Below are 16,834 nucleotides of genomic sequence, written 5' to 3' on the forward strand. Positions count from 1 at the left end.
TTAACTAGTCTATAGCAAATGAGACACATTATACTGCAACCAACAGTCACGTTGAAAGACCTGACTGATATGAACAAATATGCAATGCAGCAGGAGGTCAAAGGTCAATGCTAAATGAGAGGGTGTGAGTAAAAGCCACTTCAAATGGGCGACAACCTACAGGTCAAGGTACGATCAAAGGATGAGACACTAAAACGGAGCCCGAGAGGACGGCGCGCCCTTTACAGAGGAAGAAAAACTGCCAACATCCATCCGTGTGCATTTCACTATCTTTCCTTCATCTCCGCTCTCGGTGTCCTTCCAACTCTTTCATTTTGACTATGACGGGCTGCCCCCTTTAAAAAAAAAAAAAAAATACAAAAAATTTAATAAATAAATATTCCTCCCCCCCTCCCCGAGGCTGGGCAGACCATGCAGGAAGGTAAACATGTCCACTGTGGTGAGCTCAGACCACGCGGATGCTTCGCTCCAGGTAACAGTCGTCCTCCACAGCTCTGCGCCCACCAGCAACATCTCGGCATTCACTAGCAGCGCGGAGTAGCCTATGTCTGAACAGATTTCCGCTTCAGTGCCAAACCCTCCCTCCTCAAGCAAGGACATCCATGGGTTTGATGAGGAGGTTGATTCAAATCAGGGTCAACAGTCTGACCTCTACCTACAGTACCTGGCTGATGGCTTCTGTTCTGTCTGAAAAGCATCACCGTTTTGATTTTTGAAGTGTTTTTTTTTCTCCCCGCAAAGACAGACCGGCTATTGAACAGGTTGTAAGTCATTTTGAGGGCTTAGTGGGCGTTCAGACCGAAAACAGACCTATGTTAAAATAATGCAAGGGGCTGCTTTTGTGGGGGCGTGTTGCTTCAGGTACCGGTCAAATGAGGAAATATGATCGAGGAATTTAAATATTAAATAGACCCACTGAAACGTTGCATAATGGTTTATAATACCTCGAGACAAGAAGTGGTGACAATAACTTTATCCTTCATTGCCACAATCACCTGGTATAGTGAACAGTAGATACGGACATTCATGAGATCTACTGAGAATGTGTGCTTTCAGATAGCTGATTGGCCGACATCCTTGCTGGATTACATGGTGGTGCACTGTGGCAAAAGTTGAGCCTGACGGTGCGTAAATGTTTAAAATTTTCATTTTTGAGTGAACTACCCCTTTAAATAAATCCAGCAGAACACATAATCAACCACTGTTAAGATGACTTCTCCTGTTATTTGTGCAGTGTAAACTATACCTGATTTGTCTGTTACAATACATTTGGGCCACAACAGGTCAAATCTACAACTGAAAAACAGTTGTAAAAGTCACAAAAATTGTAGTTGCAATGCTCCTTTAAAGTGAATATGCATATAGGGTTTATATGTATCTGCTCAGTCAGGAAGTTCTGTAGGAGTAAATTAATTGCATTCCAACAGTATGAAATTACTTGGAGTGCACAAATGTGCAATGCACAAAAAGACTCCAGACGGCGTTCACACTGACAGAACTAATTGCACGACAACTGTCAAACTGAAAATTCAGGTCATCGCTTTGGCGTACAGTACATCCGTGTTCTTAGAGTCCAGCCTATATGCTTCATAATCCCGTTCCTCAGTAATGCGTAGGTGGACAAGGTGTGGGCTGATGTTCATTACTTTCCTCTCTGCGAGTCGATACTCTTCCTTAGTCTTCAAGCACTCCCATGGTGATACTATGTATACCCCAGCTGCCAAATACAGCATAATACTGAGAGAGTGTGTGTGTGTGTGAGCATGTAAAGCAAAGAACATGATATGATTAGGGTGACAGGAATGTACATCCACATCCAAGATTTCATTCCTCTAATAAACACACTAAATATTACAGAGAGTTCTGCTTTGACAATATTGTGTCAATGGCTACACTGCTACCACCACCCACTGGTTCAAGGTGTCAGTGTGTCTGCCTCGTGTTTCACAGACACCTCCGGCAAGTGACAGCATGCTTGTTTGGAGGAAAAAAAAATGTCACCGATAGAGCTCGCTTCAGGGCTGAGGCGTAGAAACTTTCCTGCCTCGAGACACGCAGGTAGAAAATAAATAAATATAAAAATAAATATCTTTCATGCGGCTGTGGAATAGGACTTTGGATGAGTCCAGTCAAAGCCCGCAGAGAGGGGAAGTGTCTCGGTGCTCTAGGTCTCACAGACACAGGGACAAAGGCTGATGTGAGGCTGATGGCGGTTGCCGTTTCCCTTATGTTTACCATCATTTCCCTTCACAAACAAGAGGCCCGGACTGGAAAAGGCCAGAGAGCCAGGGCCTGCAGCGTGCAGCCAGTCCAAGATGAGGAGGGAGGGGAGGGGAGGTGTGGGGGCAACAGCAGAGAGTGAAAAGAGAAGTAGAGATGAGGGAGGGAGTGAGAGAGGGGTAAAAGCAATCACTGATGAGAGAGAGAGAGAGAGAGAGGGAGGGAGAGAGAGGGAGAGAGAGAGAGAGAGGGAGGGAGAGAGAGGGAGAGAGAGGGAGAGGGCTAAGCTGCCTGCAGACACCACGCGGCTCAGAGCAGATCGAGAGTGACGGCTTGCTGATTAGTCAACTCACAGCCCCCAAGACCGGAGTCTGCATACATGCACACACACATATACACACACACACGCAGTTGCATTGCAGATCATTTGAATAAACCCTGCTGTTATCAATGCACATATAAAAAACATATGGACACACATACATGTGAACACATGAAGACTCATAATATCTGATTGTGTCAGAGATACTTGGAGGAGTCGGCAGCAACGTCTGCATGCGTATCGCATGTGCACCTTTATAATGAGCCAAAATGTGAATGGGGTTTGGTGGTAATTACCTTCAGGAGATAGACGGGGATGTTGCTAAAGTCCACGGGGAGTTTGAGAAGGAACCGGGCTGAAAACTCCCCTGTCTGGAGAACAAGAAGCAGAGGCGGAGATCTTTACCAAAGTGTACAACATACAGGCCATATGGTAACAAAAATGATGCCTTTATGGATGAAAAATGATAGATGTAAATGTATGAAACATATGAAAATACAGTCTGCAGATAGAGTTATTATTAACAAAATTAGGAATGGACAAAAATACAATATCAAAGACAATAATTAAAATTCTGTAGCAGTTACTAAAAAAAACTTCAGAACTGTTAGTTTGTGGATTATGATTATTTATTAAATTATAAGCTTTAATCTAGAGCCTGGTTTATCACAGCCACTCTGGGACTGATATGAAAAGTTGTTTTGTTTTTTTTGTTTTTTCAGAATATAACGCTGATTGTTTTTTACTTTTTTTGTTTTGTTTTGCAGCATTTTATGTATATTCAATCTTTCTTCTTCAACATTCATTTTTTGATTAGAATTATTAAAAATACCAGAAGAGTCTCCGGTTTCTGTGCCCTGATGTCATTTTTGGCAATAACGTTAATTTTATATATATACTGTATAATATTATCAGATATCCAAATGCAATATTATGCGATATCCAAATTTCAAAAACCAGAATCAAATCGCAAAGTAAATAGTGTCATCTAAGCAGCATTTGTCCTCCACCTGTCCCCACTACTGTTTATTCTCTACACCAACGACTTGTAGGAGACAGTAAGAGGACAGGGACATTCTTACATTTGTGTATGACACAGTTGTTGTCAGTCTGTTTCATGGAAGTGAGTCACCACATGGGCCTGTGGTCAGTGATCTTGTACAGCGGTGAGGTGACTGCTTTGCGGGACTAAACATTTCTAAAAACCAAAGACACTTTATGGTTACAGACCTCAAAAACACCACTTCCACCTTCTCAGACTGGTGCTACAGGACAATAAGTGGAAACTGCTGACAGCTTTAAGTACCTTGGTACTTATATTGACAGGAAAAAGAGCTTTGAACAGGTAATATACAAGAAAGACTATTTAATGTTGACAGAAAGCTGATGGTGCTATTTTAAAGCTCCATTATAGAATCAGTCCCGACTTTCCTCTGATCATCTGACCTGAACAACCTGTCTTTAAGGAATTTAACATCCTCTGCTCTGATCAGATACAGGTTTCCAAAAAAATCAGGTGCAACAGGTTTAAGTTTCCATTTATCTCATGTGTTCTTAATTCTGAACACACCAAAAAGTTCCCATTGCTTCTCCTCACAGTAGCACATTATATTATCTTCTCACTGCTGTTACTCCTGCTGTGTTTTGCTCTTATCACACTTTACTTTTATTGTGCTGTGTATGGTCTGTATAGCACAAGCTCTGTTGATTTCTTCAATTGACTTATTGGCGACATGTTTTATGTATTTATAGTTTATGTTATCCGGCTGCTTTGCAGCAAAAAAGAATTTCCTCTTGTGGGACAAGACGATCTGAGCTGAACTGAACTGCGGGCACATTTTGTTCAGTATAGAAGAATACTTCTTGAGGATTGATTCTCAGCCCTAATGAGCAAAACGAATACAATTATTCAGCTGCAAAATCTATAATTGTTAATTGTGACTGGTTGCTGCTCAAAAAACACACAACTTTGTGACATCACTTCACCTATTCAGCCACAGATATTAGAATATTTTGCCCCTTTTTATCTGGGGCTTTATCTAAAAATCATGATGGGGTTTTGCAACGGGCAGCTCATAGATCATCAGCGGCAAACTGTCTTTCATTTTTTTATAAAGGGACACCCTGATTGGATTCTTTGCAGCTGATATCCGTAACGTAACCGATAATTTCACATTTGTATTTTAAAAAGGAGTTCATGTAACCTGTAATTTTGAAACATGAAAAGATGAATGAGTTAATATTCTACAGCTCTGACTGAAAAAAAAACCTGACATCACAATCTATCAGTATTTATCAGCTATACTTTAATTATCAGAATAATATAAATTTCCCATTTGGCCCTGACATTTATTGTGCATTTATTGTGGGGCATTATTGGCCTTTTTGTAATTGGAGAAACTTTATTAACAACTTTATTGCGTGTCATTAGACATGACATGCAATCATGGTCCCTGGCTGGAACTGAAGACATATAGATACAGCATGTGCCTTCACCAATCTAGTAAGAGGGCGCTTATCAGTACACATTCATAACAACAACATCCTTATCCTTTATGATTTATTACAGTAAATATATTACAAATTTCTCCTTTAAGCAAAAAAAGGTTCATTATTTTGGTTAATTATCGCTCTGATTATGTTCACTGTTCATTAGCAAAACACATTTCATGAGATGTGTTCAAATCTACATGATGTTAAATAACACAAATTCTAATAACACAAAACTATTTTGAAGCATTATATAGTTGGAATGATTTACAGGTCTGTAATAATATGCAAATGTAGGCAGTATGATGTTGTAAACCCAATAATTAACTTGAAATGTACAACACAGTGTGAGCATGAAATTGGATTATGTTCTGTTCATTATTGTCATTGTGTTCCTCAAGAATGTGTCTCTGCACAGGCATACAGACGCACACGTGCCAACAGTCATCTGGAAATCATGTACTATGGTGCAACACATTGTGAACGGTCAGAATAAATGTTTCAAATAAAAAACAAGTGACTTGTCTGACACAATCTCTTCTGTACAAACAAACAGGAAGTCGTATTACATGCTACTTCCTATGGAATTTTCCTCTGAGGCCTGCCTGCAACAGTTTGTAATTAAGTATAAGATTTTAGCATTTTTTGAATAGAGTCAGAGCTTGTTCATATGATCCCATCTCATCTCATCACAAGTATTGATTTTCTCACCTCAAAACTGAACAAGCCATAAGAAGAACATGTGAGGAGTGTTTCCAGGGTGACATTTCCTTTGAGGCATTTTGTAACACCATCACACGACTCTTCACAGGACATCACAAACACAGAGTCACTAAACCGGTCGCCTACCCAGCTGTTCTTGCGCCCGGCGTAGATCTCCATGTTGCGGCCGTAGTTGGGATCCTCCAGCAGGCTATCGTATTCGAAGAGCAGCCGGGAGCTCTCGCGCAGACGCTGGCACTGGTAGTGGTGGTACTGCTGGATGAGCTCCTTCACCAGCTGGAGCAAACACTCTGGGTTCCCAGCATCCCACTGGACCAAGTGCTGAGGTAGACACCGGGGAAAGAAGGACAGACAGAAAACATGCCATTCATCCTTTTTTTTGTTTGTTTCATGTCAGCAACATGTTAGCATGTAAAATCACTATCACATAAAATCACATAAACACTATAATAATTACAGAAAGCAAATGAACTGAGAGGATTAGCAGCTTTATATATTTATTTTCTGTCGGGGCAGATTTTGCCAGAAATCCTCTAAACTGAATTTAGGCCCAAAAAGAGACCTCAATATGGCATTAAAAACAGACAGGGTGCTATGTTTTGAGCAGATTTCAAGATTTCAGACGTCATCTGATGGCAACATCCTGTTGAGACACTGGAGCCAAAGGGAACATTGTGTCTCATGTTGTGGATGACTACCAATTGTCTTGACCGTGGACTCGTTTGTTTCCAGCATTATGGAAAGATACACAGAAACACCCAGTCTGAACTCACTGGCATACGTGTGGTTAGATAACAACCTCTAGAGAGCTCAGACATTAAGATTGTGGCTGACAGTTAATAGCAGGAAACTGACCTCTAAGATTTATTCATCTTTGCAAAAAGGGATCTTTCCACATTGTACGTCAAATCAAGGTGGGAGAAAGAGGCTAGCATAAAGTTAACATATGAAGGACAATGTCTGCTACCTCAAGCTCAGATTTATGGAGGGATTTCACCTGGAAAACTAAAAAAACAAATCAAAAGTAACAACCCTGAACAAGGTCAGAGTCGGAGAATGTGTGTTAATACGTTTATCGTCTGCTGGAGTTTCCTAATATTTCTTCTTACTGGACAGACGTGGTAACAGAGATCACATCTATGATCAGCCCAGCTTCAGTTCAATTTCAGCGTTATGTATTTGGGGAACGTGCCAAAAGAACAGGACAGATACTTTTTACAAATACTACTAGCAGGTAGTAAAAATGCAACAACCAAAAATGGCAGGGTAAAGAGTCGCTAAAAATTCCTGCGTGGATAGGAATAGTTCAAGAAATGTATATTATGGGATGATTGACTTTTTCTCTGAGATATGCTACCAAAAAATGTAAAAAAGACTGGAAAAAATGTCATCTTGTTTTGGTGTTTTATTTTTATTTTCTCCTGAATTTTTCTTCTGTACTAGAAGAATGATACATGAATGGGAGACACCTCCCTCATGAAATACTCTGGCTTTGCACAAATCAAAGTCAGGGATGAAGTCATGAAGACTTCTGGGATTTCAAAGGGCAATCAGGGACACAGAGGACCACAGATGTTGACACTGCAGCGCAAACCAGATTCAGTTCATTTTTATTTTACATGATGTCAGGCATTCCACTTCACCTACGATGACCCCGCCTGCCGTCCTCTGGCCTGCCTGTTGTGTTTTTGTCAACCAACAACAAAAATAAAGTTTTAGACTCTAAAGACTCTGAATGACACTTGAGACATCATTAGGAAAAAAAAAACAATGAATACCAGCAGTACAGTGAGTAGATAATGTGCTTTTTTGAGGATACTTGAGAAGACCTTGGTAGGGGGAAAAAGAAAGAAGAAAGAAAATGTCGCAGTAATCACGTCATCCTGAAAAAAAGTACTTCCCATTACCAAATCAGAAGGAAAGGGTTGTGCTGAAGGATGTCCTGTTGCCACAGAGTAATTTAGATTGATATGGGAAAGTACTCAGCCTGACCTGCAACTTTTCTGACCCCTGTTGTCATAATGATTGGTAGCTATAGATTGTTGATAAGGGCGCAGTTTGTAGCATGACGGGAGCACACGTCACACCCAAACAATTTATTTACATCGTTTTATTACGACGCGATAATTCAGCAAAGCTCAAATCTTATATTTTTAAGCACTGGCCCTGTAGGTCACCAAGCCATGAAAATTTGGTGGCCAAAGCACATTTTTGGTGGCCCAAATGTAAATTTAAGTAAAAGCTGGGGATACAACAATATATCAAATATTGAAATAAAAGCAGTGTTTTTTTTTTAAAGAAAAGGACTGCTAAGGACTGCTGCTGCTTTTGTTTTGGAATTTTACACAATAAAACATTCATTTGCCAAAGATTTCTTATGCCACTTTCTTGTACATTAGGTCATGACCTGCTGCTTTTAATTTAAAGCATTTTTGCCTTCCTTCTTCAATAAAAGGAAAGGTAATTTTGTACAATAATAAAATACTGTACACATAAAATTTATCATCTTATAAAAGCTATTTCCTTTGTTTTTTTTCAATGTCATATTGTGGACCTTTAATTGTGGTATTATCGTAGACTGACTTTCTGTTTCTGTTACATTCCCAGTAAAAACAATACAGAAAAGGCTATTTAACACAATTTAACACAGCCTTCCTTCACTGTGACACTTGTTTTGTTCACTTTTCCCATAAATTGTGATGTGGTGTTTCCAGAAGGCATCATTTCAAATGAAAAACAAGCTGAGGAAACTAGTGGCAAACACTGCAGTACATTTAATCTTCTGATGTGTCATATTCTAGACACTTAAACTCCTGCTTCTATTCACTCCTAAATTTGTGCTGCTGTTTTGATTTTTCAAAGTGTGTCTTTTGTGTTCCTGGTTCTTCTGTAAGGATCACATTAGCAGTTTCGGCATGCTTAATGCTCATTTATGCTTAACGTTGAACAAGCATACAGATACGGACGGAGCCTTCTGTCAGTACTTCATTTTGCCTGTATTTCTGCACGTCCATATCCAAAGCTTATGGATATGGACGAAACAGGGCAGTACCACTGTGAGTCATGAGGGGCAGCGTAGCAGTGCAGCCAACAGTTGAAGTGAGACACGACCACAGGCCCCGACAAAGAAAGTTTAAAGTCCACACATTGCGGTGTATTTAACAGCCACACAAACCACCACCGTCTGCAGCAACACTAACTCAACTTTTGCCCTTTTCTCATTATTACAGACTCCTCCAGTGTCTCCATGGTTGTTGGTGTCAGAAAGTTTTGACTCGCCTTCCTTTTTGGGTTAACTTTTGACTCTGAGCAGTGCCCTCTAATGGATGTATTGCATAACAACCATTCCAATGTAAAGAAGGCATGAAAGTATGCGGGCAGTGGCGGTTACACCTTTTGCCTGTTTGAAACCTTTAGTCAGCCCGTATTTTAGTAGCTAGCCAGCGACAAGTATTGTTTGATGTTTTCAGAGAATGCTGAATTAAAAGACTTGAAGGAATCTGGATGCTTGTGGAACTGTCACACTGTGTTGGCGAACGCTCACAGTATGGGGGTACTCCTACATGGTGGGAACTGAGGAACGTTTTTGGCCATGTTGAACCCAGTTGAGCTCATTATTATGTCTAAATTAGAGATTGGACCGATCCAATCAAACATTGGTAACAGGACCCAAAATTGACACAAGGCATTCAACAAATATTGTACTTGCTAGGGCATTCATGACTAATGTCAACTAGTTGACTTGTTGCAGAAGACCTTTTTGGGGGCAGGTTGGCCCTGAGAGGCTGTTTACAAATGAGCCGTGATCCGATTAGGCTAAATCTGCAGCAAACTTGACTCGGCTGGTTATATTGTTTGACCACAGAAACAACGTAGCTGCTCCCTTGGAGGGACAACGAAAGTCTTTCCTTCTCGAAATACCTTCAGTGTTTTTAACATGGCTGATCATAGATGAACAACTAGTCAGCAATGACCCACAGTGTTGACTTGTGGTTTTGATGACTAGTTGACTTTTCTGGACTCCCCCCAGTACTTGCAACACAGCTGCTCACAGCTAATTCCACAACACCACATTTTCAAAGTTTTTCTACTAATAAACATGACGCTAAGCAGTGCAACTTGAAAGCAGCATAGTGTTAGTGGTATCTGTTGTAGTATCAGTATTGGCAGATATCCAAATTTAATACTACATCTCTAGTCTAAATGGTCCATGGTGCACACACTTTCCTTCTCACCAATCTCAATTTCAGCCATCACAGACACAACTCAACCCACTGACTGCCACAAACCAACATGCAAATTCACAGGACGAAACAACAATCAAATGCATCCACCTGTCTCATATGAGTAAGCAAAACCAACCAAACGTGACCCTCTAACAGGCTAAAGAAGTTTTTCCTCTCTTAAGGGGAACCTGTCCATTGATGCGGGAGGAATAAAATGCTCCTAATTAATGCGAACAACACTGCTGTGCAAAAATAAATTGCAGGAAGCATGTCAGGTCTAATAAAAACAAATGGATGGTGAGAGCTTTATAATGGAGAAGTACAGCACGCAAATCAAGACCGAAGCAAAAAAAACAAAAAAAAGGCTGGCTTAATGAATTTACTGCACTGTTTGGACTTTGTAATGACTGTGCCTGTTAATTTAAAGAGATTTATGCTGCCTTTAGAAAATGGCACCTCTGAGAACTGGCAGTCAATTTTCACACAATCTCTATCTTTTCACATTTATTTGATACACATAATTTCGGGGGAAAAAAGGTAAGATTGAATGTACAACACAGGAAACATTCCTCCCCCGTTAGATTTAATGTTAAGAAGATGGAGATTATGACAACAACAGAGAGAAAGAAAGAAAAAAAAGGTGAGTAAGTGGCTTCCAGTAGTTTTGAGGCACGTTGTTGATCTCTCTGCAGCGTTTGAGTCCTAAAAAGTGAAAGTGATTCTGTTTCCCGCTCATTCTGAAAGTGAAATACTGCTGGCAGAGTCAAACTGTGACTGGACAAAAGACCTGAGTGCAACCTCATGATGTAAGTGTAGTTCCAGAGTAAATGTGTAACCACAGATGATCATTGTTTCTCCTTTCGCCTTGTTGTAGCACTCAAGCAATTAAATACAGGTCAGTCTATAGTGAGCAAATTGGTATAGGGAGCCATTTTGGTGTGTGCTGAGTGGGAGGGAGGATTAGCATGTAACCATTAATACCCATTACATTAAGGTGTCAAAAGCAGGATGTCTTTTACTTGGATTAGCTCGTCTCCTTGACTGTCTTTTTGTCCGTCTGCCTGCCTGCCTGTCTGTCTGGCACCCTGTATCAGCCCAACAGAGAAAGCTTCTATTGTTTTAAAGTGATGCCCCCCCCCCAATCCAATCCCCACCCTCTTGTCATGGGAAAGGGGGGGGGGCAATGGCAAGGGCAGGCTAAACAGAGACGGTGACCTCATCATTCCTGATCCACCAGTGGTTACCAGCAATGCCGGGATTCCCGAAACGAGGGGGCGATGCAAACAAGGATGGGCATTGTCCAAAAGAGGCAGTCAGCGCTCCGGGGCAGGAGCGAGCTGAAACTGAGGAGAGGACTGAGGAAGTGCTGTGTCAGGATTGTGACACAGAATATCAGTGAAACTCCAGTGAGGAGGAGGAGAGGCAGGGAGGAGAGATCAGAGGTGGGGAGAGAGGGAAGGAAAAGAAAATAGAAGCTGTAGAGCTCAAGCAAGTAGGCCAAGGCCAATGAAAACAGACTTAAGACTCACTGTTGGTTTTATTGGTGGGTAATAATGACACTGTAAACAAAACTAAACTTCTATAATCAAAAGTGAAGCGAAGAGAGCGGTAGTGCAATTTTATTGCTACTTAAATGACATGGTTGTGATGCACACACCTGACACTGAGAGATCTGTTGGTGTCAACTGTTAAGCAGAAAACGCACAGGAACAAGAAATGTTCCTGTATGTTAGGACAGGAGTGCAAGAGAAACACTCCCTCCTTAATTACAGTTAAGGTTTCCTCAGTGCTCAGTACTTAACCTTAAATGCTCTGGTGGAGCTGCTCTCCAGCCAATGACGAAGGAGCAGAGCTTGTCCCGGGCTGATCCCAGGTGGAGCAGGGAGTTGCCCCATTGGAAGAGAGCTAAGTTGACTTCTCCCAGTATTAATAAAGGCTATTGTATATGTTTAAGAAGAAAGAAATCAACAGCCATGCTGGCACAGCAGGGCTTTAAGCTAACTGCTGCAAAAATACATGTTTGGGACATTCCACTGGTAACAGGTGAGAGTGTCATGATTGGGTATGAAAGCAGGAACCTCTAAAGGCTCAGTCGTTCACAAGCACAGGTGGGGCGAAGTTCAACACTTTGTGAAAAGCTGTGTGGGCAAGCAGTCGAACAACAACAATTCTCAATTCAAAACTGCAAGGAATCTGGAGAAACGACTCTGGAGCAAGTTCTGCAAAGTCTCTTAAGTCAGCATCCGTGATGGTATGAGGGGTGTGTTAGTGCCCGTGTCATTGCTAACTGTCACATCTGAGGAGGCTCCATTAATGCTGAAAGGTACATTCAAGTTTTGGATCCATCCAGTCTTGTGACATGTGTCTGCACACGTTACAACAGCGTGGCTTCGGAGTAAAAGAGTTCAGGTACTAAAGTGACCTGCCTGCAGTCCAGACCTGTCTCTCACTGAAAATGTGTGGTGCATTATGAAGCACAAAACAGGACAACAGAGACCACAGACTGTTGAGCAACTACAGTTGCATATCAAGCAATAATGAGAAAGAATTTTGATTTCAAAACCTCAACAATTAGTGTCCTCAGTTCCCAAAGTCTGACTAAGTGTTGTTAAAAGAAAAGGTGATGTATCACAGTGGTGAACGTGCTCCTGTCACAACTTTTTTGGAACATGTTACAAGTATGAAGTTATTTAGTTTGAACATTAAATATCTTGTCTTTGTACTGTATTCAGTTAAACGTGGGTTAAAATTTTTTGCAAATCATTGCATTCTGTTTTTAATTCACGTTTCACACAAATTCCCAGCCTTTAAGGAACTGCCGTTGTATATTGTTTACCATGGTCACAATCTTACTTGAGCATGTTAGCACGATAACATTTGATGGGAAGGTCATTAGTTTTGTGCATATTTAGTCATAAACCAAAGCATGAATGAATGAATATTTTAATCTGATGATGTCGCTAGATCGGCTCAGAATCAAGCACGTGACAGCCGATTTTGTGCTGAAGTCTGCATCTCTAATTTAAACCCAAGTACTTAATAATGCCACTGCAGTTCTTAGAATAACTTTAAAAATATGTTTTATTTTCATCAGATGTTCCTCACTTTCTAAATGTAACAAATAATTTCCTGCTTCAAGTGAAACCATAGTTACAATGCACCTTTTTAGGATATTTGTAGTAAGTTATTTCACTGATTTTGTGTTCCTTATTAAAGTTTACTGTGTACATGATATATTTCATTATAATAATTACACAACATTATTATGGACTTAAAGAATTAAGTTTACCGTTACAAATGTGTAATATATGTGTTATATATGATAATTATTTCATTATCATTTACAGCATTTTAACTAGTATTTTAATGACACATTTACACTTGTAGTATTTAAGTTTCTTCTTCATGTCTCTCTTGTCTAAGAGCTAATTAGTTCCTACCTGTCATTGCTTAGGGGGGGACAGTTTTGTTTACCCTGCTGTGAACCCCAAAGCGTGAAGTTGTGTGTCCTGTGCTGTCAGGCTGTTTTGGTGAAGTCCATAGAGGCAGCGTATGTGTAGTAGTGTTCAATGAGGTTTCTTTTGCAGTGGTGCCCTCACAGTCAAATGGCGGTGAAGATAACAAAAACAGGGATTTATTCACGTTGTGTTGTGCCAGACAGAAGTATATCATTACAGTGTGGAATTAATCTGCAGATGCTCTAGTTCAAGATAAGACCAAACTTTTCTATGGGTGTCAGTTTCTGAGGCACAACAAAGGCCAAAATTTGGTAACACACTATGTAAGCCTTATTTTTATCTAGCTGTCGCTCTACCACCTGTACCTGGAGGAAACAACATTCCACACTTAAGCAGTTGTTGATGACCTACAGCTCCTACCGGCCGGCGAAGACAAGTGAGGAGTCAGCAGTAGGCATAAAACAGAGCAGTCAATAAAATAGATTTTTCGAGGTTTTTTTTTTAATTGTGAGTCACCACAACCACAAAAAGAACTTGAGCATACAGTCAAAAATGTGCACAAAAAAAATTCAACTGATAGTATGCAAGATTAGCTGTAGATACACAAGCACTCATGCACACACAAGACCAAATGCATGATCCCCTGATTCATGGACGCATGAATATTTTGATCTGATGATGGCACCAGATGAAAAGTCAGGGCGTCACCAAAGTCACCAGAAATCATCCTGTGGGGACTTCAAATTCAATGGTAATCAATCCAATGCTTCTTAAGATATTTCACAAAAAGAAAAGTCACCCTCTGGTGCCACTTGAGGAAAAGTCAGAATAAGTAGGATTCAAGCTCTGGTAACCAGGAATTATAACAGCTTCATTGCAATCCATCCAATAGTTCTTAAGATGTTTCGGTCTGGAGCAAAGTGACGGACTGACCGACCCACAGACAAAACCAAATAATCATTGCTGTCCCTACAGACATGCAGCTATTGTGGCTTAAACCTCAGTTATGTCTAGCATAACACGACACTGCACTGGTTCGTCTTGTACTGTACTGAATGTTCCGACTTTGAGTTAACAAGGTAGCGCTTGAATGCTGCAGCAGCGCGTCGGTCGAACATAGAGGGAGAGACGGTGAAAAGCACTGAGCCAAAAAGCAATGTCCATGTGTTGCAATGTGTGTGTGTGTTTGTGTGTAGACATGTGAGTCTGTACAGACTCTTCACTGAATTGATTTTATACGCTCTGCTGAAGGCTGTGTGTGCCAAAACAAATCTATGTGTTTTTTTCATGAATAGGATAAGCCCTGCGGAAAATGTACAGATTTGATACATAAAAAAAACAACAACAAAAAAACAAAAGATGCAATAGTCGCAATCTAGGCTACTTGAAAGCCAAGATTTAACATTTGATGAAATGAACTGAAAAAAAAAAATCCATCTACATGCCCTCTAGATCATTCTGTGTGGAAGAAACATCTTTCTTTGGGCTTAAACCACAGGGGGTATATCCTAACCCTCAACAATACTCCCTGGTTCAATCTGGACCTTATAATCCAATTATTTTGTCACAACACACTGGCTAAACCTGTGTCAAATGATTAAACCCAAACTTGGCTTATGATAAAACCTGCCACTTCTAATAAATAAACCACTGATACCTTCCCTTTTTTGTAAAGAGCCCATATCTATAAAGGAAGCCATTCATAATCGTATTAGCTTAAGATATTAGGATTTGATTCAATATCAATGTTAAACACTGCATATTAAAAATATATTGGATTAGCATTAGAATTTTTGGGTATTTATTTATCAGTGTGTCCAAACCAGTGTTAAAAACACAAATCAAAATAGCACAGTTGGTAAACATAAATATTGTGGAGCATTATGCCTTTTAAAAGAAAATACTTGTTCTTTCTGCCTATTGATTAATTTACTCAAATTACACCTTTTCAAATTAAACAGACAGACTGGCAAAGTACGGTTTTCAGCTTAAAGAAAAATTAAGAAAGAGAAGGAAAGTAGTTCACAAAAAAAAAAAAAAAACGTGTACTGAAGTGAAGGTGCTCGTCATGGCCATGGAAATATTTTCAACAGTTCAAATGATGCAAAATAAAGCCGGGCAACAGACTGTGAAGCACCTGCTGCAATGCCACCACAACGGTCAGATGCAACCAGCAAAGTCTGCAAAGTTCTGAATGAACATTTTTTTGTTTAGTATAGGTATTTTTATATAGATGTATGCAAAGTTTTTAATAAAGTGTTGTTGTGTAGTAGAGTCTCAGTTTACTTTAAGATGCAAACAATAGTGTAATGGTATTGAAAGCAAGTGACTCGTGTTTGCCTAGTAAGGAAACAATAAACAGGACAGTAAGTCCAAACATCTCAATTTAATCATTGTTATTTACTTATGAATTTATGTAGAACATGGCAAGCAACCAGGTGGCTTTAAAACAATAACAGATACACAAATCAAAATTTTTGGAGACATGCACAAAAGCTGAAATTCTAAATAATTTACACTTTGCCTATGCATAGGTTAGAGCCTGTACGTCCCTGTGTATGCTGTGGTTATTAGATCACCCCCAAAAACTGAATTCCAACAAGTTACCAGTATAATGTTTCATTTTTTTAGCATTGATAACAAACCAAATTTCATGAAAATCGGATCGGAATCAAGCAAGTTACAATACAATATGGCAACTGTGCGCACACATCGCGGTGACATACAGCAGCAGCCAATGAGACATCTTTTGCATCGGCTCTCCAACAGTCAAAATGTCAGCAAAGATAACGATAACATGTCATATCGTGCCACTTTACTTTAGTGGATCCTAACATATCGGGTATGGAATTAATCTGCAGATGCTGCAGTCATGTCTGTTTTAAGCCATGACAATGGCAAAAATTTGACGTGCAACAGAGTAGATAATCCTTATTTTTATCCTAGTTATCACGCTACCACTCGTCCCCAAGGGAAACAAGATTCTGGATTCAAACAATTGTTTACAACTTTACAACTGGGTAAGAGGCTGGTTAGGAGGGGTGGGGAGGCAGCAGTCGGTGTAAAACAGAAACAGTCAAGAAAATAGATTTTTCAAGTTTTTCAAAAATTGTGAATCACTGCAACCACCAAAGGTCCTTGAGCACACAGTCATAAATGAGCACAAAAAATATTAGGCTGATGGGCGTGGTAGTATGTGAGATTAACTGCGGACAGATTCACAGATGCACACATGACCAAACAAATGAACTAGGCTTATAGGCACAGAGATAATTGACATTGAGCACAAAATACAGCAGAGGGTCTTGGGTCATATTTTGTTATATAATAAAGTACTAAATGAATAAAAAATTTGACCTGCTGGTGGCGTTAAAGGAAAATCTCTACAGTCATTA

The 16,834-nt window shown here is 40.0% G+C and overlaps 1 protein-coding gene across 1 annotated transcript in view; it reads right to left on the reverse strand.

Moving 5' to 3' along the window:
- babam2 (BRISC and BRCA1 A complex member 2) overlaps nt 1–16,834 on the reverse strand; it is a 117,075-nt gene that overhangs the window by 67,496 nt on the left and 32,745 nt on the right. Inside the window, exons 5-6 of the mRNA XM_084743188.1 lie at nt 5,882–6,076; nt 2,839–2,913 (exon numbers count right to left, since the gene is read on the reverse strand). Coding sequence (XP_084599314.1) covers nt 2,839–2,913; nt 5,882–6,076 — 270 coding nt within the window. The remainder of the gene's footprint in view (nt 1–2,838; nt 2,914–5,881; nt 6,077–16,834) is intronic.

This window comes from Lutjanus erythropterus, chromosome 18 (assembly GCF_056507025.1).
Source record: "Lutjanus erythropterus isolate fLutEry1 chromosome 18, fLutEry1.hap2, whole genome shotgun sequence".
NCBI classification, from domain to species: domain Eukaryota; kingdom Metazoa; phylum Chordata; class Actinopteri; order Lutjaniformes; family Lutjanidae; genus Lutjanus; species Lutjanus erythropterus.